Source organism: Plectropomus leopardus, chromosome 15 (genome assembly GCF_008729295.1).
Source record: "Plectropomus leopardus isolate mb chromosome 15, YSFRI_Pleo_2.0, whole genome shotgun sequence".
Classification (NCBI taxonomy): domain Eukaryota; kingdom Metazoa; phylum Chordata; class Actinopteri; order Perciformes; family Serranidae; genus Plectropomus; species Plectropomus leopardus.
The window spans coordinates 20,302,292-20,325,631 of NC_056477.1; the positions used below are offsets into that span (position 1 = coordinate 20,302,292).

The 23,340-nt window shown below is 41.6% G+C and overlaps 3 protein-coding genes across 6 annotated transcripts in view; all 3 read right to left on the reverse strand.

Moving 5' to 3' along the window:
• The window catches only part of tacc2 (transforming, acidic coiled-coil containing protein 2), a 47,398-nt gene extending 43,492 nt beyond the window's left edge, over positions 1–3,906 (reverse strand). For all 4 annotated transcript variants that reach the window (XM_042501838.1, XM_042501837.1, XM_042501836.1 and 1 more), the window contains exon 1: positions 1–3,906. In XM_042501838.1, the coding sequence (XP_042357772.1) occupies positions 1–3,293 (3,293 nt within the window). In that variant the 5' untranslated portion in view covers positions 3,294–3,906.
• On the reverse strand, positions 3,445–22,905 carry LOC121954875. Its single transcript, XM_042502611.1, has 5 exons — positions 22,507–22,905; positions 11,675–11,910; positions 8,861–8,968; positions 3,983–6,021; positions 3,445–3,512 (listed from the first exon to the last, which is right to left on the reverse strand). The coding sequence occupies exons 1-5, from the start codon at positions 22,615–22,617 to the stop codon at positions 3,445–3,447; spliced, it is 2,562 nt and encodes an 853-aa protein (XP_042358545.1). The 5' UTR covers positions 22,618–22,905.
• nsmce4a (NSE4 homolog A, SMC5-SMC6 complex component) overlaps positions 21,596–23,340 on the reverse strand; it is a 9,363-nt gene continuing 7,618 nt past the window's right edge. Inside the window, exon 12 of the mRNA XM_042501840.1 lies at positions 21,596–21,740. The gene's annotated coding sequence lies outside the window, so the exon portion shown is untranslated. The remainder of the gene's footprint in view (positions 21,741–23,340) is intronic.

Below are 23,340 nucleotides of genomic sequence, written 5' to 3' on the forward strand. Positions count from 1 at the left end.
CTTGAGTTCTCTTGTTTACACTGAGTGAGGGATGCAGCTTCTTTTAGAGCTTGTATCCAGTTTGTTTCAGGTTCTCTGGCTGTTAATCCAGGAGCAGGACTCTCTGAAACATCAGTGGATTTTGCTTTCACAGACACTTGTTCAACAGGAGCTTTTTCAAGTGATCTTTCACAATGGAAGGCAGCAACAACAGCGTTTACCACAATACCATTTTGGGGCTTTGACATCTGCTCCTGTGGCTTCTCTGACTGGTTCGGGACTGAGGGAGGGGTCGATGTAATATCTTCTGGGTGCTTTGATGAAAGGAAAGATGGGACTGTGATAACATCAGGAGTTATTACATCTGTTATATTATTGTCCTCTTCTGTCGCCTCAGAAAGACCGATTGAGGCACTCTCAGTTTGATTTATGACCTCCTGTTTTTTCATTGTTTCATTGTTCATTGCTTTTATCTCACTTCGTCCCGTCCCCTGGCTGCTAGCTTTCCCTTCATCCAAAGCTGCTTTATCTTCCTTTGTGATCTCCTCTCCATCAGGGCCTTTTATGGCTGTTTGTACTACTGGGCTGCTTTGTGCTGCTGAGGTTTTATCGGATGTTTGTAGCAAGACAGACTCACACACTGTACCCTGAATTTCACACTCCTCAGCCTCACTACTGTTGTTTTGTACAGCTGCACTGAAGCCATTTTCCACAGTTTCTGGATGCTCAGTGGAAGCACAGGATACTTTTGTGTGAATTTCTTCAGCCTGGATTGCACTTGGAATAGCCGCAGTGTGAATGCCGGGACTATCTGTGATGACCTTTGATGAAACAGAGATTGGGAAAGGTGAAGTCTCGTGTTCCTGTGATGCCTGTGACTCAACAGACACAGCAGTGTTCTTTGAGATCTCCAGTTTTACTCCTTGGTCTTCACAGGCAGCTGATAGATTGATTTTTTGCTGACCTTTGCAACCCACATCACTCACAAACTCTGGCATTAGATCTGTATCTGGCCCAACTCCCCCTAACACGGGGCTTTTATTGTCATCTATCCCCTGTTTTGTCTCACCTACATGAGAGCAAGCTGTAACGCTCACAATGTCAGCCGAGGCATTTCTCTCAGCAGCCCTTCCACTCTCATTTAAATCACTGGCAAGGTGAGACAGCGCATAAACCCTGTCAACCGCAGCTTGCGCTTCCTCTCCCTTGGCTTTCTCTGGACCTATCAATCGCTCATTGCCACTGCTGTCATCACCTGTCAACTTATCCCTGCTCCCTGACAGACAAGAACTCCCCACAGAGGCGCCTCCTCCCTCCCCTACCCCATTCAGCCCTGGAACCAGTGTCTGGGTCTGCCTGACCTGACTGTTAGTCTTTTCTCCACCCTCTAGACCGCCACCTGACAATCCCTCTGTGGGATGTGTGGATCCCAGACGCTTCTGCTGTTGCTCCTGTTGCTGAGCAAAACAGTTTGGCTCTGGTGTGGACTGTGATTGGCCGAGAGCTGCACTCAAATCTGGTGAAGTGTCCCTATCAGGGCTGCGTTCCAATATCGGAGTTTGGCTCAAACTCTCGTCATAAACAGTCTGCGGATCACAACGAGACTCTGCCTCAGCACTTAGCATGGACTCAAATGGCTCTGCAGGTCTGTCAGGAGATAAAGAAGACATCTCTGTCTGGCTTTTAGATGCAATGCCACTCTTCCTTAGCTCCTTTATGTCCCTTATTGGTGATTCAGTCTTCTGAATTTTATGCTCATGTGCTGGCTTCAGGCCTCCAATTCTCTCTCCAGCCTCTTTATCTGGCCCATTACTCTGTTGTGACGCTGTGCCTGTCTTTCCTGTCTTCAGCTTGCTGCTGTCCGCTGTTTCCTTTTGATTGTCTATTGTTGCCTCTTCAACTATTTTATTTCCCTCTGCAAACAGCACAGAGGTCTCATCGCCCATTTTCTCTTTCATATTGTCTTTTTTAATTTCATCATTAGCTTTGCTGATGGGCAGGTCAGAGCTGAGTGGGCAGCTGATATTGATGAGGTCATCCTTAATGGATGCTTCACAAATAACAGGTCCAATGCTAGTAGGGCCTGGCTCAGCGTGAGATAGAGAAATTACATTATCAGACCCACCCTTTGCCAGTACAACCGCTGTACCAGGAGACTGGGTTGAAACATCTACACTGGTAATCACAGAATTCTCAACTTCAACGCCAGACTCCATAGCATCATTTCTATCCTCCAGTTTCAAACTAGTCTCATTTATTTTAACGCTGACATCCCCATGCTTCAGGTCCTGTGCTTTAGACGTTTGTGTCATGTCCCCACTCTTGTTGCCATCCACTTCCCCAAAGACTTTGCTGCTGTCACCATCAGCACCGCTGTTACCAGTCTGCTCAGGAAAAGAGATATCACAGTCACTAATGAACTCCAAGTGACTCAACATCGGGCCAGGAGGCTGCCACACAAAAGAAGAATTACTGGCACATTGCTCTGTAACAGGAATTGACTGGTCAGAGGCTGTCACTTGTGAAGTCGCTGATTCATCCTTTGTCAGATCAGCAGAGTCAACCGTGGGCTCCTCACTAGCTGTCATGGGATCTATAGTAACTAGTCCACAAGGAGGTGTTTGATCTAATTGTGTGGGAGGCTGATAAATGGGGTCACAAGTCTGAGGAGCGGCTGTGCAGGTCGGGATCACTGTTTCTGTAGAGAGCTTGCAGGTGACATCATCAGCAGGAAGCAGCAAACATGAGAGAGGTTGGTTACCTTCAGTAGCATCACGTATTAAAGGCGACTCCTGAGGCTTGACCGAGCCTTTAGAGTCAGCGTGTAACTCATCTAGCTCTTTCTCAGTCGACGACGGGCTTACAGCACCCTTCTCAGTTTCCGCCTCTAATTGCTTTGTCACCTTTGCTGACACCTGCTCCTCATCTGCTGGGTTCCTTTCTGCCTCAGAGGTGGCACTTTCTGTTTGTAAAAGGTCACCAGTCTGATTCCTCTCACTGGGATATGGAGGCTGTTTTGAGCAGGCCTTGGTCATTGACTGTAAATCCACAGTGTTTTTCTCCAAGTTAAGAGACTGATCTATGCCAATGTTCTCTTTAGCCCCCAACTGGGCATCCTTCTGTGGCTTTGCAGAGTCGTCTGAGCTCCGTATTGCTGGTTCATCCTTGGTAGACGCTGCATTTGTGGCAATTTCTGGCTTCTTCAAGCTGAGGAAGTCTGTAAAGGTGTAGCTGGCCTCAACCACGGGATGGTGCAAACTTTCATGCACAGTCAGTGGAGGTAAAGAGGCGCAGTCCATACCTGGCACCGGCATATTTCTGAGATCCACGGAGGAGCTGCCTTCTTGTTTCACAGTGTCTGCAAAGTGAACTCTGTTGTTGGCTCTGCCGTTTTCTCTTTTGCTCTGGGCTTTGACTTTGAACTCAGCTGCACTTTCGGCTGTCCTGGTGTCTGTTGTGCTACTTTCAGGCTGGACCTGTTGATTGCTGCTCGCTTGTTGTTCGCCTGGGATATGTTGTGAAGTAGTCAGAGGCTGAGGTGAGATTAAAGGCAAGACGACTTGGCTGCAGTTTTTCTCTGTCTCTGTGATGGACGACCTCTCAAAAGTGTGTCCCAAAGACAGTGCTTCTTCTAAATTCTGTTTGTGATCAGCCCTCAGCCCTCCGTTTGTGTTGCTGGAGCTCTGTTCAGGGTGAGCGGGGAGAGGTGAAATTGCTGCGCCATGCTGCTCCTGGCAGGGGTGAGAGAGACGGTCCTGTTCGGTGCAGATGCTCTCAGAGATGGTTGCATTCGGCTCACTCCAGCTCTGTGACTTCAGCTGTGACTCGGCAACATCGGTGGGCGGACACGTCTCAGTCCCGGCTGATGACACCCCACTAGCAGAGCCTTCTGGCTGGCTGAATGAACTGTGCTCTCTAGCCAGCCCTCCTTTCTCTCCCCCCTCCTCTCCTCCTCCTCCTCCTCCTCCTCCTCCCTCCAATCCCGCAGCACTGTGATCCTGACAATCAGGACCAGTGAGTGGCCCAAAGGGAGAAGTATTGATATAAGCTTCTATCCGGAGTGGCTCCTTTTCTCTGTCTCCCTCCTCAGCTGGTGAGATCTCTGTGTCTGCACTGCGAACGCTCGTCTCTCCTGGTCCCTTCATTTCAGTCTCTGCCGAGTTGTGTGGCATTTTGCTGCTGCAGCTTTCCTCAGATGCAGCCTGTCCCTCTTTGGCTGAGGAAGCAAGTGAGCATTCTCCCCGTGAACAGATTAATGTGAGCTGAGGAAGGCTGTCCAGGTCTTTTTCTCCGTCTGCAGAGCTGAGGCACTTTTCTGTGCCTCCAAAATCTTTCTCTTCTACTGCTTTTTCACTCTCTGTGATCGCTACAGAAGCTACTCTCTCCAGTGAATCACGCCTCACGCTTTCTCCCTCTCCCTCGCTTTCTATCACTTCTGGCATCGTGGGCGTTGCCAGTGGCAACGCAGCAACCACCACTAAAGCCTCTTCAAGGGCACTCTCCACACCGCTCTCTCCCACACAAGTTGGGCTGTTGGAGAGTGGGCTCTGAATATCGTGTGTGAGTATCACTGCCTCTGAGGTAACTGCAGCCTCCAGTGTGTGTGCATCTGATCTCTTATCGGCAGAAGCAGCCAGATTGATAACTGTAGTTTGGACATGTGTCACGGGTGTATTTTGGTTGACATCTACAGTTGCATGTTGGTTCCGCTGTGGGTTTTCATCTGAGCTGTGATTCATGCCACATGGGGCATCCGTATGGCTGTGGTTTTCTGACTGATGAGCCCCCTGCGAAACAGCCTGGTTGGACGCAGGTGAGACAGTAAGACAATCCTGCCAGCTACGAGAGAATGATAGTGGGGGGCTGGGGCTGGGCTTTCCCTCGAGAATCAGCTGTTGTTTGGAGTCAAACCCATTATCAGGCTGTTCCCCACAAATCACAGTCTGAGCATCTGCCTGTGACACAACATTTGCCGTTGAATCTGTGTCATTACCTGCATTTACGAGACACACAGCCAGTAAATCATGTTCAGGTTGTGCTCCTGTCTTTGCTTTCTCTTCCATCTCTGGGCTCTTGTCTTCTATTTTGTTCTTTTTCCTTTGCTTCTTTTTCTTCTTTGCCTTTTTCTCCTGCCCAGCCTGTTTATCATCTGGTGAGTTCATCCATTTGTCTGACTTAGACTCCTGATCCTCCACACTGTGATTCTTTGCTCCCGTCTGTGTCTCTGATAATGCATCTTTATCCTTTAAATGAAGATTGCTGCCCTCTGTCTTTCCTGTTGCATCTTTACAAACGTTAATACTTGACCCATCACTGTCATTTTCTGTCTTTATGTCTAAATTCTTTGTTATTGCCTCTGTGACTTTCTCCCTAATCACTGCACTACAATCTAATGTGCCATTTTCTTCTGTGGCTGCATTAGGATCAACATGTTCCTTTTTATCTCCTTTCCGCTCAGTGAACTCAGCTTTTTTGGGGGTTTCTTTAAATAAATCTGCTTCTAAATGTGAATGTGTGGGTGTTTCCTTCTGCTCATCGATCTTTGTTTCTTCTTCTGTCTTAGTCTCTGGACATTTATCCTGGCTCTGTGATGCTTTTATTTCACTCTCCGTCTCTGCCGTCCCAACACTATTCCCAGTGCCCAGTATGTAATTCCTGAAACTAAACACAACTGTATCCGTCTGAGTGTTTGCTGCCTCACTGTTTCCGTGTGTACTCTTGTTTCCATGGCCTCCGTTGCTATGTCCTGGCTGGACTGTGATTGGAGGCAATGACGATGACTCATTGGATCTATTAACCATTACTTCTCCAGTTTTCTCTGCTACATCCTTAACCGTCTCAGGCGTGGTGCTGTGAGGCCCTGTGGGATTAAGTATCCCCAGTGAGGCCATTTGTTCTTCACATTCCTGGAAGGCCTCTTGGAGTTCCCGGTCTAGCAGCACGGACAGGGGAGGGGTCAGGGGTCTGTCACCCGGGTAAGGTGTGGCAGCAGGCCGAGGGGATGGCTGAGCATCTGTGAGAACTGGGTCGCTGTCATGAGGCCTGAGACGAGGGTAGGGTGACACAGTTAAGAGTCTGGCAGGCAGACAGCTGGTCATTCCACGATGCCACAAAGTGCTACTATTGGCAGAGCAGAGGCACATGCTCAGACACTGCACTCGATGATATGCACACACACAACTCAACACACAACTGCACTCAGGATGCCTATTCTGAGATGTACATTCCCCTGCAAGAAATGATACCAGCTGTCTCTAAGCGCATGATTGTTAATTAACATGCAGGTCTGTTCATACACCACAACACACCAGTCACACCAAAACATGTTATTTTAAGAAGCCCCAAGCAACAAGCTTTCAAATGTAATTTCCGTATTTTGATGTGACTGCCTAACATTTTAATTTTACCCAAAGCTTGAAGGAATACTTCAACCCCGTAATGATCATTTGTATGTCAATTAATCACTCACATTACATTCATTTCATGAAGAAAACTCAGGAAGGATTCAGGAAGAATCTAAAAATTGAGTAAATTCTTGATAAATTGAAGTAATTCGGGTCTGTGTTAAAGTACAGCAAAACCATATCAAAACATCTATTTACAAAATCTCACACGACTCACACAGTATTGAGCCTCAAGTGTATGCTCAGCAGTTCCCATGTAGACTGCTTTTTCTGATGGTAATGTTAACTCACTGAACACAGGAGCTGATATCTACCACTGCCTCTATCTGTAGTTTGTTTGTGTTATTGTGTGGCTTTAGTGTATTAAAAGGTTAGTAAGGATTCTCAAAAGTCACACCATGACTCAAACACACTAAACCGATTGAGACAGTGTTAGCCCAGCAGCTCCAGTGTTCAGTGAAGTGAAATTACTGGTTTTGTCAGGGGAGTCTGACCCTGAAGAGAGCATAGATTTAAATTTTAGTTCAGCTCCCCATCAGATAGGGCTGTCTGTTTAGGAATTACTGAGCATACAACTGAATAAATTAGACTTGGATTATACTGCATGAGTTGTAACAGTTTGTAAACTGTTCTTTTGATATCATTTTGCTGTTGTTGAAAAAAAACTTTTCTTCATGAATTCAACGTAAAAAAGTGGTTTTATCTAAATATTTGGGCTTGTTATACATTGGAACTATGCCTATATTTTCTATTAACCCACTAGTATTGTAAATGTAACAATAATACTAGTGGAAGCTACTAGAATTGTATAAGCACCCATGTCATGTCTATCTCATCATCCTCCACTGTAAGGAATACTCTTTTGATTTATTTCATGTTATTTAACTTTAACTGTGACTGTCACATTTTACATGCTCCATGACAGCTTTATTATTAATGCCTTAAATGATGGTAATAAATCAAATCCAGATAAACAACCTTACACATGTTCATACTTATGCATTAAAACAAGCACCGCTTCATCATGTGTTTCAAAGGAGTTCAAACCCATGACACTGAAAAACAATCCCTGAAGTGCACAGCCAGCATCATAATGTGAGAGCACCTTGAATATAATATATAATCTAAAAATAATATAATGCCTTCAACAATTAGAGTAGCTTTGTGCCATTCACTTGTAACTGCTGAGTCACTGCTAAACCATTAGCCAGCAGTACAGGAAAATGCTGTGGGACCATTTTCATCTCCTCACTGAGTGTATAGATCCACCATCATTATTTAATCATCATATACTGTTAGCTCCATCCCTACTCATGTGAGTTCTTATCTATTTTTTAATACATGCAGCAGCCACTATGACAGCATTTATTCATGTCCAGATGACCAGTAAATAACTAAAGAAATAACGTCACTAAGCGTCACTGCGTGTGATCGGTTGGCACAGTCTTGCCATTGGAGGCTTTGTCATTTCCTTGTAAACAAAACCTCTGCCTTAAGAAGACATTACTCACCCACCTCGCCAACCTGCCACTCAAGCCCGCATTTAATTCCCTTGGCACTCCCTACTAAAAGGAGGAGCAGCAACACAGACTTAACAGTTGGCAGCTGGAAAGTTTTACTATGTACAAGCTGTTGGACCAGGTGCTTCTCACAGTGTTGTATTTTAAGTGCACATCCTGTGATGTAGTTATTTGCTTAAAAAAGCTGGAACCTTATCTTATTTATTCACACTTTCTGCAATTGGGGAATTTGAATCTATCCAGCGAAAGTTTGCACAGCACCTATTTCGGTAACACCTCACAATATAGTACACAAAAATCTGATGAATTGCAAATAATTACTAATAGTTAATTAGTTAATAATTACTAGAGAACCGACTGGGAGATACTATATTAGTTCATGAGTCAGTATATTGACCACTTTCTTCACTATAAATTCACAATTTATTTCTTACTACTTAATCATTTTTTTGTTTTTTTGCGCAACCCAAAATAAAGTTGCAGATTCTTACTAAGTATTCCTTCATTTCTTCATGGTTTTCTGACATTTCTTAATTGTTCCTGTGTTAAGCTTTTTTAAAAGATTCATACATTTACTCGTTCACACTGAACAATAATAATTATACTACTGCGTTGAGTGAGGTTGTCAGAACACACCAACACCTCAGACGAATTAGCGCAATTAACCTCAGCACAATAGCAGAATGCCAGGCAACAACCAAAACTGAACAGTCTTTCAGCAGACTATTCACCAAAGCATGAAAACAAATGACCACACCTCAGGCAGAGTCTGCTTACACAGGCAACAACCAAACAGCCATATCAATCACACTCCAGTGTATGTTAGAAACATTCAATCATCCTGTCATCTTTTTGTTCCACTCCATGCTCCCTGCTTTCACTTTTCATCATCCCTGCTGACCACACTCCCGCAGCAGACTCCCCACTATCCCCCGTCATGCTGAGCCTGTGTGGTACCTTGTATCTAGAACCACCAATGGTCCACTGACTTCCATGCGGTGCTGCAGGCCCGCCAGCAGGGGGTTCACCTGCTCACATGTCCTCTCACCTGAGCTCCTCTGAGCTCTGCTAACACAAACCCACACCACACACAAAAACACATACACAAATTCAAAACAAAATAATATCAAATTAGCTTTCACCTTGACAAATTTGTTCCCTTACAGCTATAAATCAAAATCTAATACATCATTATACAGTAAGTGCAATAACAAAAGTATTGATCATAAACTTCCAGTGAAGGCTACTGTATCTAATCACTGTATAATATACTTTATAACTGGGGAAATAACCTTTGTAATATAGACATTAAATATGGGCAAGTTTGATCAAAGTTAAGATTTTTAAATGCCTGTAAAAACTTAAGCTACCCACAGTAACTAAAGCCAGAAAACAGATGCATGAATGGTTTGAAAAAAGTGCAGACTCATGAGGGAATGGGTCTGTCTGACTGGGCAGATTTCTCACATCACGTCAGTCTCTATAACATTAATATTTCTGTAACCCTTAATTTGGATAGTCAACTTACAGATAGTTTGTAGAGTATTAGTAACATTTCAACAGCTTATTATTTGAGAGTCAACAATTCAACTGTCTCTAGATGCTTATCTATACATAATATTTGACAATTCACAAATCATGCTCAGAATAATTTAGCAGTGTGAACTTTTCACTGGTTGAGTTAATAGTTCAAGTTCAATTAAATTATTCAGAGAATATGTAAACCGACAGAATAAGGAGAAACAGTTAAACTGATGAATCTCAACTATGCGGTTGAAATACTTTAAACTCTAGTCTGTAGGCACACTATCCAAATAAAGTTACCATTATTTATATTAAATAGACAGTAAAAGTTATTGTACTATCCCTAATAAAGAGTTTAGCTAGACATGCAACCAAGTCATTGTTTTGCAAGTTACAAAAAAGTTTCAAGTCTTTGCACTAAAGTCCAGAGTCAAGACTGACTAAGTCAAGTATCAACTCCTAGCATGCGGTTTAGAGTCCTAAAAAAGTCATACTTTATTTTTCATCAAATGTAATGCATTTTCAACTACAGAATAACATGTTAAATTAAGAAAAAACATGAATTATTTTTACAATTTGTATTTAGTATTTAAGTTTGCTAAAGAAGTTGCTTATCTGTTAAGCTAACGTTAACTAAGCATTAGCTTGCTAGCTAGGTTATTATTAGCCTTATCTTACCTCTCTGGGCAAATTCAAATGAAAGTTGTTGCGTGTCTGTCCTTATTTTCAACCCGCATGCTTTGGATACTGCAGTTCATGTTCCGTGTAGTTTTTGTGCCCAAATGAAATTATCTTTCGTATCATTTTTTTTCCAGCTGGAGCTCCGTGACTTAACGTTAGTTCTTCATGGTTCTCTCCTGCAACTTGACTACAACTTCAACTTGCTGTAAACTGACTGAAACAAAAGGAAATTAAGTGTCTACTTGCTGGGAATGATGGCGTTAACGTTAACTAATTCTGGAAATGAAGGGAAATGAACTAATTCTTGGCACACTTTTTTAACTCTTTGAAAGCTGGGAAAATTAGCTTGATTTCTTTCAAAAACATGGAAAGAGGGCAATGAGCAACTTGACGAGAAATTAGCCAAAAATTGGCAATAAATTTGCAAAAAAGAGCAAGAAAATTACTTGAAATAACCCCCCCCCCCCCAAAAAAAAAAAAAAAAAGATTATTAGTAGTTATGTCTGTGTTGTCTGTAATATAATTCTAAATATATAATTATGCTAATTATAAATTGAGCTTTCCTGATATTTTTTTCTAATCATTTGATGATTTTTCTTTCTTTCTCAGTTTCTTTTTTCTTTTTCTAAGTTTTAGGTTACTTTCTTGTAACCTTTTAATATATTTTTTTCTATTCTTTCTTTTTTTTTTTGCAAGTTTCTACTTGTCCTTTTTTCTGTGGTTTTGAAAGAATTTCACTGTGCAAGAAAGCTGATGTCCATCCAGGTTTTAAAAGGTTAAGTAACACATTTTCAAGAATTTTCAAGTCAAAAGGCTCAAGTGACATCACAATTTATTAGAAAGTTGTTTTTGATTTTGTCAAGTCAAGTCTAAAGTCATCAAATTTGTCACTCGAGTTTGACTCAAGTCCAAGTCATGTGACTCAAGTCCTCACCTCTGGGTTTAGCACACAAAAAATTGGCTTATCTGCTTCAAGACTGTGGTGTGGGTGGTTAGAGGACCATAGCCCCACAACTGTCATCATATTGTAATGCAAAAGTTGCTGTAGTTTGAGAAGTATGTAAGTTCACCTTTCTCCTACTGAATTCAGCCCACTTTAAATTTGTGAGAAAAGTACGGATAGAAACTAAAATTTACAGATATTTGCTAAACTGCAGTAGAAATTGTTATTCATGTAACCAGTTGCTCATAATAATAAGCTTAAATACAAAATTGCTTTTAAGGGCCTTTAAAAGTAGTTCATTACACTGTGTATATTTGGTGTTTTTGGGGGCCAAATAATAAGAGAATTCAAGAATACCTACTGAAATAGACACGGAACACAAAGTGTAGTTATAGACATGATTCACATTTCCTCAGAAGTTTTAACAGTCACCACCCAAGCAAGAACTTGTATTTCTACTCTAAAGCAAGTCATGGTTTTATCTTGACATTATGATACAAACTGGGATACCTATATAAATGTGTATATATGAATGTGTGACTGCATGCGTGCTTGTATATGTGTGTGTGTGTGTGTGTGTGTGTGTGTGTGTGTGTGTGTGTGTGTGTAACCCCTCAACTTACCCCAGCGAGGACTCCCAGATGTTGAGCTCACTGCTGAAGTCTAGACTGGGTAGCAGGTCATGAGGAAACTCCAGTTCGTCCTGCTCTCCAGCTGCAGCTCTGTCTTCCTCCACTCCAGTGATGACTGGGACGTCTGGGAGCACTGGTTGAGACAGCAGACTCTGCTGGCTGGTCGAGGCTTCAGTCAGAAGCGCTCGGTCGTCCTTCTTGGTCAAAGTCTCAGAGTGAGTTTCAGGCTGTGGGACAGTGAAACATAATCGAGGTGAGCGACATGCTGGAGTCTCCTCTGCACTGTACATGATTCAGTGTGTTGTTAAACAAGTGTGAGCACGTTGCAGGCAAACATGGGAACACCTTCAGATTCAATGTACAAGGCCAAACAAATAACTCCACCCCTGTGTTAAGCTATTAGGTAAAGTAATGTTTGTATAGTAATGCAAAGGTCATATTAACTGGTGTTATCTTTGTCTCTCTTCTTGCTTTGATTATACTATTAAATTATTATTACAGTGTTAAAGCCTAGAGTTTATGGCTCAGTGTGTGCCTAATCTCTGCAACTTTGTTTACACTGTACTATTTAGCATCACATAACTGTACCACTGTGAAAGAAAGTAATCAAATTAACTGCAAGTTTCAATGCAGTCTGATGTTTTACATCTAAGAAAAATCTCACAAGGAAGTCTACTATGATAAAACATTTTTACCCAGTGACTAAGAATAATCATTAGAGACAAACCAGTCCTGCTGCACTGTGACAAGTAGAATTACATGAGGTTTAATCATCATCTAAGTATTATTAAAGGAACAGTGTGTGTGCCAGTTGAAACTGATCCCAGTCAGAATTCCTTCAGTGTTCATTTTTCAAGAGGTTTTTACCAGGAAATGAATGATCTTTTCCATGAAAAAGACCTCTGCGGATCATTCTCTTTTTAACATGAAAGCAGTTTCATGTTAAAAATCATTGTTTCTCCAGCACTCTTTGACACGTAGCAGACAGGCAGCTAGCCCAGCACCTGCTTATGTGTGCTCACTGATTTTCTCTGATAACTTGAGGTTTTTTAACAGTAGCCGAACTGTGCGCAGAGGTCTAATCCTCTTCAAAACATACAGATTCGGTGATTCTTTAACTGGTAAAAATACTAAATAAAGCAGTTTCACGTTAAGAAATTTTCTCTTGTCACAGCAGGGCTGCCAACTATGGTGGCCAACACAAAAACACAATAACAAGAAAACAAAAAAAATGCGGATGGCCCTATTGTCTGGTTTGTCCATACTGGGCTTCTGTAGAAACATGGAGGTGCAACATGGCAATCCCCACGGATGAGGACCCGCCTCCTATGTAACTATAAATGGTTCATTCTAAGGTAACGAAAAACACACGATTCTTATTTTCAGGTAATTATATACAAAAACATACTTATATTCTATTCCATTTCTGCCAATATATTCACCTAAATCTTCCACTGTACCTCTAGAATGACATTTTCAATGATAATTTAATTATTTCTTTTATCGAAAAAATAAATAAATAAATTAAGAAGTAGAAGAAAAAAGTGCTTCTAAAATTTGACTTTATCTGTCTTGAACTCTCATGTATAGCCAATCGCTGTTTTTCATCTTTGTCTGTCCCACTGCTTGACAGACAGACTGACAGAATCCAACCAAAGCCACACACCACAGCACTTGGCTGAGGCATCATATTGCAGCAACATAGCACTCACTACACACAATGCTAAACAGCAGACCCACTATGTGGTGGAATTTCTCCCACATGACTGCCTCAGTTTACAGAGAGGAAAGTTTCCATGATTACAAACACTCGGATTTAAACTGAGGTGTACAGGTGCAGGCAAACAAATATGCACTTGCTCAGACACGTACAAACACACAGATATAACAAAAACCTTTAACACTGAGTGTGTTTGCAACATGTTTCTTCCAGGGAGATCCTGTATTTAGTGAGTGGAGAGTTGATTTAACAGTGTGCATATAAAAGGATACACTACTGAAGCTACTGTGATAATGCTGTCCATTGAGGTTCAGCTGAGATTCAGAATTGAATCCGTACATGCATTATTTATGAGCCAGTAGTAGACAGCATGGCTGCACACAAGCAGAGGTGACTATCATGACCGACAAGACGGAAATGACGGTTACATCTTTCTGGAGACAGATATGTAAATTAGTTTGTACCTAAATACATTTTGCAGCATAACATTGTCAAGCCAAATTTGTGTTTCACTGATTGAAAAAAAAAAATTATGTTGTACTCCTGCTTCAAGATTTACTTAAGCCACCTCTCATCTCAGAGATAGTGTACTTTCTGGAGACAGGTAAACAACTAAAGCTTTGTGTGTTTTTGGGAAGCTCTGAGTCACTGGCCTCACCTGTGTCACCACTACAAAGAGCCTTCTTTGTAGTGGTGACACATTCAGCACAGGTGGATCACAAACATGAGGGTTGCTCACACAAACACAAGAATAACAAACAGTTAAAATCATGACTGTACTCTGCCTTTAAAGCTCATTTTAGAAGAATGTCAGCCAATTATGTAGCCTCTCTCTTCACATCGGCGCATGCGAGGCTGCATCCATATTAGGTTATTTTTAAATGTACTAATTTTGACTACTCCTGCAAACATGAAAGAACAAAAGAGTGAGACTGAACCCAAAAAAAGCGCTGCTGCAGGTAAGAGTGCCACTCTGGATGCCTGTGATCTCCACGCTGCTGTTATTTTCTGCATTAATGTCGCATGGTAGGATTTAAAAATACAGTTCTTCCAAACCTTAACAGTCATGCACACAGATGCAAACACAGTTTTCACATGAGATGCTTGTTTGTTGACCTGTCTTTGGTTTCCTGTTTCCTGCCTGAACTTTTTCACCTCGCCGTCAAGAGCAGAAAATGTCAAAAACAGAACAGCTAAAACAGCACCATATGGCATAGCATGTCCAAGTTTACAGCCATTGCTCATTCACAATATCATTGGCCATTGTATGAAGAAGTGGAAGCTCACTGAGTTGGAAAAGCACAGCCCTTGTTTCAGTTAGTTTGACCCCCGTGCAGAAAGCACTGTCTGTTATTAATTAACCGGCAGGAACAAAACAGAAAGCAAGCTGAGGTTGCCTGGAAACTTGTCCAACAGTCATTAAATGCCCCCTTACTGTTAATTCAATCTGTCAGAGCCCATGTGCTAACTCAACTTTAATGCTTTACACATGACTGCTGTAAACATGGAGGAGACACAGCTTAAGCAGAACCAGACCCTCACTGAAGCCACAACCAGAAACACTGCACAGATTCAACACCTCTACTCTTTCTATCAAGTTTCATCCCACCATCCCTGTGCTGCACTCACCCGGCCGTGTGCTCTCTGTGCTGAAGGTGACTCCACAGTGCAGTGCAGCTCCTCTGCTACCCCTCTACCTTGCTCACAGCCTCTGCAGGGCTGTGTGTTTTGAAGGGGGCAGGGGACGACATAAACATGCTGCAACACATGCTGCTGACGCTCCCTCTCCTCTCTTGCACTGACTCAGCTAACTTCCTCCTCCTCCTCCTCCTCTCCACAATCCTGTCCTCTCCTCTGCTGTGCCGCTCCCCTGTTAAATTTCCATGAGCCTCCTCAGGCTCCTGCAGTGTGTGTGTGTGTGTGTGTCAGAAGTCTAGAAACACTACACTACCACGCACTGATACACACAGTGCTTGCTGCTGAGACTGACTGACTTGATGGGGCTGGTCACAAGGAAGTGCAGAGAATTCTCCTCCCCCTCTACTCTTTCCACTCAGCTCTCCTTTTACTCCCTCCTCCTCCTCCTCCTCCTATGTCTCCCTTCCCTCTTTTCTCTATCCTGTCCTTCCCTATCCACCTCTGCTCCTTCCTCCTCCCCCTCTCTCTCTCTTGCTGCTAGCTGGTTGCATTGACTGACAGTGCCTCTGCAGGTGAATGCTGGGAATTAGGCCAAGGGTCGGGCTGCAGTGACCCCCTGAGAGAGGATCAGGTTACACTCCAAGAAGCTTTGGTTACATGCACACATATACACTGAGACACATAGCAACCTCCTGCATTAATAAAGCTCGAACTTTGACCTCAAAGTGTTGCTAAGGTGTGACATCATCATTGTGATCATTTTGGCCTTGACACTCAATTATCAAACTCCCCCATGCCATTTAATAAAGATTTTAACCTTTAGCAAATTGGCTTGATTTCTTTCAAAAACATGGGACGGTGCCAATGAATGACAAAAGACGAAATGACCCAAAAATGATCAAGAAATAAGTCAAAAGTACAAGAAATTACCTGAAAATTAATTTTAAAAAAGAGAGAAAGAACATCGTGAAAGACTGTGGCACTTAACATATACAGGAATGACTGTGCTTCTACAGTCACAGTGATTGCCTGTGTCTGTAATACCTTTATGGATTAAATCTGAGTAAGATGGTCGATGTTTTTATTTGCTATGTGACCCATATTTTATGTATTTTGTATGTGTTCATTTTTTTTAAATAAAAGCCAAGTAAAAAAAAATCAACAAAATCAAAGAAATGCCCTGGAAAATGATTATTTTGTTAACATTAATTTAAATATGTAATAATGCATAATATAAATAGAGTTTTTCTCTGGCTACTTAATTTAATCCCTCAATATTTTTCACTAGCTTTTGAAAAAGTAATTTTCTAAATCTTCTATTTTTTTGTGCAATCTTTGTAACATTTCAGTGAATTTGTTAATTGCTTTTTCCCCATGTCTCTAAAAGAAATTGCACCAGTTTGCTCAGGTTTCAGAGAGTTCAATACTTGTAAAAGGTGTCTGAAAGCAGCACAGGCAAAGTGATGTTGTCTCAAAGGGTTAAACACTGTATGGATCTTGAGTAGGAAGTATAAAAACAGAACAAGTACCTATATCACTGCCATTTTTAGTGCCTTTAAAAATTGTGTATTATTCTTAAATATTTAAATTGCATGTTATGTCTTTTTTGGTTGTTATTTTTGGTCTGCTTTGTTTGTCTTTCTTTCTCTTGCTGATGTGTTTAAAGAAATCTTTTTAAATTGTATGTCACATTTCTTTGTTCTTTTGCTTTGTTGTATTTCAGGAAGCCTTCTGCAACACTATGGCCAAGGGACTACAGATCAAAAATAGCTTCCTGGCTAATTCTGGCAATTTTATACGTTGTGTATTTATTATTTTTGCACTGTCCCTTCTTAAGGTAAACCACATGCAGTGCATGTGTATAACCAAAAAAAATATGCAACAGGGATAATGTCATAAATGTGGAATATAAGAGGTTTGAAATCTGCTCATTTTCACCTTATGGAACTTTAAAAGTGAGAACTTCAAGGGTTAATCTGGTATTTTCCCACCTGGACCCCATTTTCCCATGTTTTTGTGTCTAAATGACTGATGGGAACAAAAGATCTTTTAAAATTTGGCCCAGTATTGAGCATGAGGGCTGAGGTCAGCGGTGGTAAAACAGGCTGCAGTGTAAACACTCAGGGAACATCCGCACTGTCAATTTACACTCAAACATTAGATTATCATTCTAAGTGTCTGGCGACATTATGGAAGTGATCCTTACAGAGATAGACCCTTTACGATCCTTTTTATTTAACCAGACATTACCATCAGCAAACCAACCAGACTCCTTTTAAATAAGCCATGTGAATAAAGAGCTCATTTTAACCAAATTAGAGTTAGTTACTGTTGGAATGATGGAAATCAAGATAGCTCTGTGAATTTAATTTTGCTTCTCTGACTTTGAATGAAGTGTGTTTTATGATGCTAAAATAACTGTATATTTAAATGCAGTCTGGTGGAATTGGCAATAGAGATTTTAGGGCTGTTTCTGGATAAAAAAAAAAAAAAAAGGATCATACTTTAAAAAAAAATCTACCTTCAATACATTCCATAATGGTATAACACACTTAGAATAATAATCTGAACATGTCAACAGCAAAGATAGCTTTTAGAGGACATAAAATGACCATGCGAACGTCCCCGACTGGTTTCATTGCAGCCTGTTTCGTTGCTGCTGTGTGCAGCGCTCTGCTCAATATTCAACCAGTTTCAAATACTGTTATTCCAATTAGTCACTTAGACACAAAAACATGAGGAAATAGGATCCAAGATGGAAAATACCAAACTTACCCTTTAAATGTAACTGCACTACAACTAAGTGTCAATATCAACAGCAAACAGGGATTATTAAGCACTATATCAAAATCTGGAAGAGTATTTTTAAGATTTCATGTTTACTTTAGAAAAAATGCACTAAAATATCTCACCCACCAGTTTATGAGTCTTTCAGACTTCCGCACATAGACACACACACACATACACACACACACAAACATTGTACCTGCTGAGGCGAGTCATTTTGATTTTCCTGAGGTGGAAACAGTACAACATTTTCTGGAGTGCCCTCTTCTGGCTGTGATGGGGAATGACAGAATTCAACAACACATCTTTAAGGAGGGAAAACCTACAGTGCAGCATAAAGCAGAGGTGGTATGCACTAATGCACTGAAAACAAATCACTATAGTTTTCAAGGCAAAAGTAACAACGTTTAGCCTCACTTTGCAATCACATCTAATGAGGTCCAGTGCATGGTTTGTAGAGTCTATAGCTCATGATACAAATGTTTAACGTTAATCCGATTAAGGTAATCCTAAATTCCACAGCTGAAATCCTGTCACATGTGGATACTACTTTTTTCTGTAGCTTTTTATGTAATTAAGAATTTCAGCAAAAAAGTACTCTTAAAGGGGGGTAATCATAGGAAAAACTCTTCATGCACATCAGAGGCACACATAATAGCTTTCCAGCTGTGTTTGAAATAATGGATATTACAAGCTGCAAGAAATCAAGCTTGGAGGTATCAAGGTGAGCAGCAGTAAACGCCAGTTAACAACACAGGAGAACCAGGCATGTTATCTAAATGCTTATTGGACAAGCCACAACAAAGCAATGTACGCAAAGTCTATAGCCCATCCTGTGCAAATCCCACATGTTTTACTGAAGCCAGCAGTTAGTAATCATGCCAGCAAGTGTTAGTTTTGTTAGTCCTAGGTATATATAGCAGCACAGGGGCAGCAAGTAGCAGTCCCAGCCACACAATGCCAGCAAGCTCACCCTTATCAACACCTCAGTTGTGCTGCTCTCGTTCCCCATGGCTCATCCAGTTGGGGGGCCACAACCGCCCAAACCTGCAGCCTCTCACATCAGCTGGCTGAAAGAGAGAAGGACCATCAGCAGACGGCTATTCCCACTGAGACACACAAAGTGATCAGGGGGTCTGTGGTCCCTCAGGAGTCAGACTCATGCTGCACAGGATTAAAGGTCTCTGGTATGAGGTAGCAGGGAGGGAGAATGGTTAAGTGTGCGTTGTTTTGGAGATTAGGGACCTGTGATGCAAGACCTCCCTCTCAGACCAAAGTGCAGGCTTTACCTCAGCTGGTGTGGGCTTAAGAGCAGGAGCAGCATCCTCACAGCATCTTGTAATTATAGAAGTTGATTCTAGAGATGACTTTAACCCTTTGAACCCTCAGCAAATTGGTTTGATTTCTTTCAAAAACACAAGGAGAAGGTAATGAGTAATTTAACAACATATGGCCCCAGAAATAGCAAGAAATTATTAAGAAGACATACGAAAATTACCAGAAAATAAGCACAAAAAAGTAAAAAAAAAAAAAATACTGAGAAAACAAAGGGTTAAATAGCTTGTGAGAGGTGTCCTCAGCACAAGACAACTGATGTCGAACTAGGTTTTAAAGGGCTAACTATAACCAGCTGGCCCCCTCTGCTTGGAATTACCTCAAACAAATAGCCTCCTAAAATGAGAATATCTTCAGATGCGATCTGTGACTTGGTGCTCATGATGTGACTGTAGCGCACTGACACAGTGACGGAGGCTCAGAAAAGTAATCCATGTGGTAAATAACAGATTGTGGTGTCTCTTGGTTTCCAGCAGTGTTCAGTCTGTTAATGCACAGGAGGAAGAGCTGAGGCTATTAAAATCATCCAAGAGCATCTCTTATCCAATTTGTCATCAACACATAAACAGTATATTCTAGAAAAGAAATGTTAAGATATTTTAATTATTTCACAAAAAGGCCAAAAGCCTTTAACCTTGGTATGATTTTATATCAAATCACAAAAGAACAGCTTTGATAACCTCAACATATATTCTCTGCCTTTCTCATTTTTCAGTTGTATGACTTGCAGCTGAGCAGTAAACACTCGTGCAAACAGAAATGTTGTTTGTGCATTCCTCGTATGACTGCAGGGACTGTACGTGTATAGTCAGAAAGCACTGACCTGGATATGCAAGACTTTATAAATAGAGATCTGCCCTGTCCACTGCTGTTAGACTTTATTCCAGCCTCGTGCACAATTTGTCATGATCACTTCATTTTAAAACAAATGTGAATTCCAGTTCTGAGTATGCAAATGATTATTTTTGTCCTATACATTCCCTGTGATTATCTCATTGTGAAATGTAATATCTGGATTTCCCCTTTACATCTGAGTTCTTTATTCTGCAGTGTGACAACTCGTCTTCCATCTTGCCTGCTTGCTATTTGTGTGAATGGGGTGTAATTTCAGCCCTCGAGCTGTGTGGACGCGTGTGCACTTTAACCGATAGCTGTGTCTCAGGGCTTTTTGGCAGCGCAGAGTGCACTGGGGCAAATCATATGATTAGACTGTTGCCAGGTCTCTTCGCACCTCATCTTTGGCCTGTCAATCTCTCAACATGAGCCATTATTTAAGCTCTTGGGTTTGGATGAGCTCCCTGTGTCTGTGCTTGGACACCTACAGTATGAGGTTACTGTTTCCTGCCCCGTATCTGACCCTTACACAGGTACAAGAAAACCCAGCAGGAACACGACCTCCAAACTGAACACAATGCTGTATTTCTAAAGTACTATTTAACCCTTTGAAACCTGGGCAAAATGGCTTGAATTCTTTCATGGGAAGAAGGCAATGAGCAACTGAAGAAAAGTGACCCAGAAGTTAGCAAGAAATTACTAAAAAGTCCAAGAAAATAACCTGAAAATTAGCACAAAAAACAACAACAAACAAACAAATAAAACGCACACAAATAAACAAACAAAAAACTGGAAAGTTTTTGTTTTGTTTTTTTTTTTTTAAAAAGGAAGTGATCTGGAAAAAAAACTGCTTAAAAATTAAAATAATTCTGTGAAATTAATAATAACAATAACAATAATAATAATGTAATAATAATATAGTTAGTTAATATAATCTGTAACTTACTAAAAAAAATGTCTTAATCTACTAAATTCTTGCAATGTGAAGGACAGCTCTTGCTTAGTTCTTACTGCCTTTTTTTCCCATGTTTGAAATAATTCAACCTCTTTGCTCAGGGTTCAAAGGTTTAATTACTCATAAAAGGCATCTGAAAAAAAAGTGATGTTGATGCAGCCTTCAAAGGGTTAACATAATTCAGTATTGTATTTCTCAGATAATACTCATGATACTGGATAATTCAGAAAGGTTAGGGAAGCAGGTGAACACACTGCAAACAATGTTTATCCACCTGGCAAAGACAGCAACACTCAAATCCTCATACTAGATTTAAATGAGATGATAGGTAAAGCCAAACAAAGTCACACAAATGTCAATAGAAACTTGCACAATCATCACCCTTCAGCCTGTGTCCCTCCCATTTTCACATATTGACATAAGACTACTATATACCAATCAAATCATCTAAAATATGTACCACTGCTGCAACTCATGAACTACTCACCACTGCAAACACGAGATCAACAGTGTCAAGCTTTTAACCAAAATCCAGTCTGTGTTTACTGTCGGACTCAAGGCCAATGTTTGTTTCTGTCCTCTTCTCTGAGGAGCCCTGGTCCCTCTGTTGCTATTTTTGTATTGCACGCTGAGTGGGAGGAGAGGACGGAGGGTGGACACACAGGACAGGGACAGGAGAGGGGACAGGGCTGAACTGGAGCTGGGGAAGCCATGTCTGATCTGGGTGGTGGAGGGAGGGGAGGGCAGACTGGCAGTCAGCTGGAGGGGACACTAGTCCTACGGCAACACTGTAAACAAACAGGCACATGGACAGGAGGATGAGGTGTCAGACTTCCTGACTGATGCTTTTAATTCATCCCACCTGTAGCTTTCATTTATCTCCATTTCTTCTGCATGTATTCATCCTCTTAAGATAAATGTGGTAAAGCTCTTTCTGTGTCTCCCTTCTGTCATTTGGCACTGATTGACATGTTCAAACACAACCACAAACCTGCTGAAGCAAAAACCACTAATGGCAAGAATAACAAAGCAACCATGTGAGCAGGAGCCACATTTTCAGAGGGTTTGAGATGTATTTTGGGTCCTGTTTTATCTGCCATCATCACAGGCCATCATCAGCTGAGTGCCCAGCCTGTGGGTACAGCAGGCTTATTATCATCCCTATAAATAACACTGATTTGATCAGCTCTGGTTCTCAAAGCGTACTTTAAACACTCTTGTTGCCTTGCAGGTTTGACCAATCTCAACTGGCAAACATGAATCTAAAACACACACACATACTCCATTTTCTCGTCAACCTGCCTCCCTACAATCAGCACCATCCTCTCACTTTTATACTCCTCCCTTTCTCAACATCTCCACAGCTCCTTTTCCATGCCGTCGCCCCTCCTCCAACCATAGAGTGCACCTTCTCTCTAGTGTAAAGACTCAGCTGTTGAACAGTAAAACCTCTTCTGATGCCTCTTCCACGCTCTCTCTGCTCAGTCTGACAGGCATTGATGCTACACTGCAGGCAGCCTCAGCTCAGCGTCCTCCCTCTCCTCCTCTGTTTACCTGTCTGTGTGAGATTCCGATGCAGCTCCCCATCTTGTATTCCATGTCCTCCTCTGGTGAAGTGACTCTGGCACTACACGGCTTGCAGAGCACCTTCCTGCAGAACTGCATCGTTATCAGTCAGAGTGAGCATCGCCAGGGCAGGCAGATCTCTGCTGGAGCTACAGAGTGAGCGTGTGCACGCCTCTGTGTCTGTGTGAGTGTGTGCCTCAGTGACTAATAAATGCTCTGCACCGCATTGCCCGTGGTGCGCCTGTGACATATATTCTCAAGCCATTGTTATATAAAAAATAAAAAAAATCCACATTACATAAGGAATCCAAGCTAATCAAATGAGTGTGAAAAAAGGGAGCTTCTCTCTCCAGCCTCACATGCAGCTCAGCATCACATCACTGCACGGGTGTGACTGAAGCTTTGGAGGGAAAAAAAAATGCTCAGAGAGGAAGAGATGGGAGGCAGCACAAAGGGTGCCTGTCTCTTTAAAAGATACAGGAGATGGCAACATCGTCAGGATGCGAGCGCACAGTGATATCAGTGTGTGCATCCAACTGAATCAGATCAAAATCACTCAGTCAATATAGAGCAGGAGGAAAAACATACAGCAAAAAAAAAAAAAAAGCAGAATAACTTTGTGAATTGCTTGATAAAAAACATTATTTGTTTCCTGTATATTTGTACTGTATATTTGTACTGTATATTTGTAATTACAGCAGAAACGAGGTGACCGAATGACCAAAGAATTAGCAAAATTAGTTAAAGAATATTACCCACAAATTGTTAAAAAAATAATTCTGTAACATAAATCTATCCATGTCAAAGCCCAGCGCAGGGACT

What these genes read in the sequence shown, in the direction of transcription:
- LOC121954875 (XM_042502611.1), bottom strand. Translation starts at nt 22,617, where the DNA reads ATGCAGTTCTGCAGGAAGGTGCTCTGCAAGCCGTGTAGTGCCAGAGTC. An exon ending in ATCTGGGAGTCCTCGCTGGG is followed by an intron (nt 8,969 to 11,674) that starts GTAAGTTGAGGG and finishes TTGTGTTAGCAG; the next exon opens with AGCTCAGAGGAGCTCAGGTG. An exon ending in TTGGTGGTTCTAGATACAAG is followed by an intron (nt 6,022 to 8,860) that starts GTACCACACAGG and finishes CCCTCGTCTCAG; the next exon opens with GCCTCATGACAGCGACCCAG.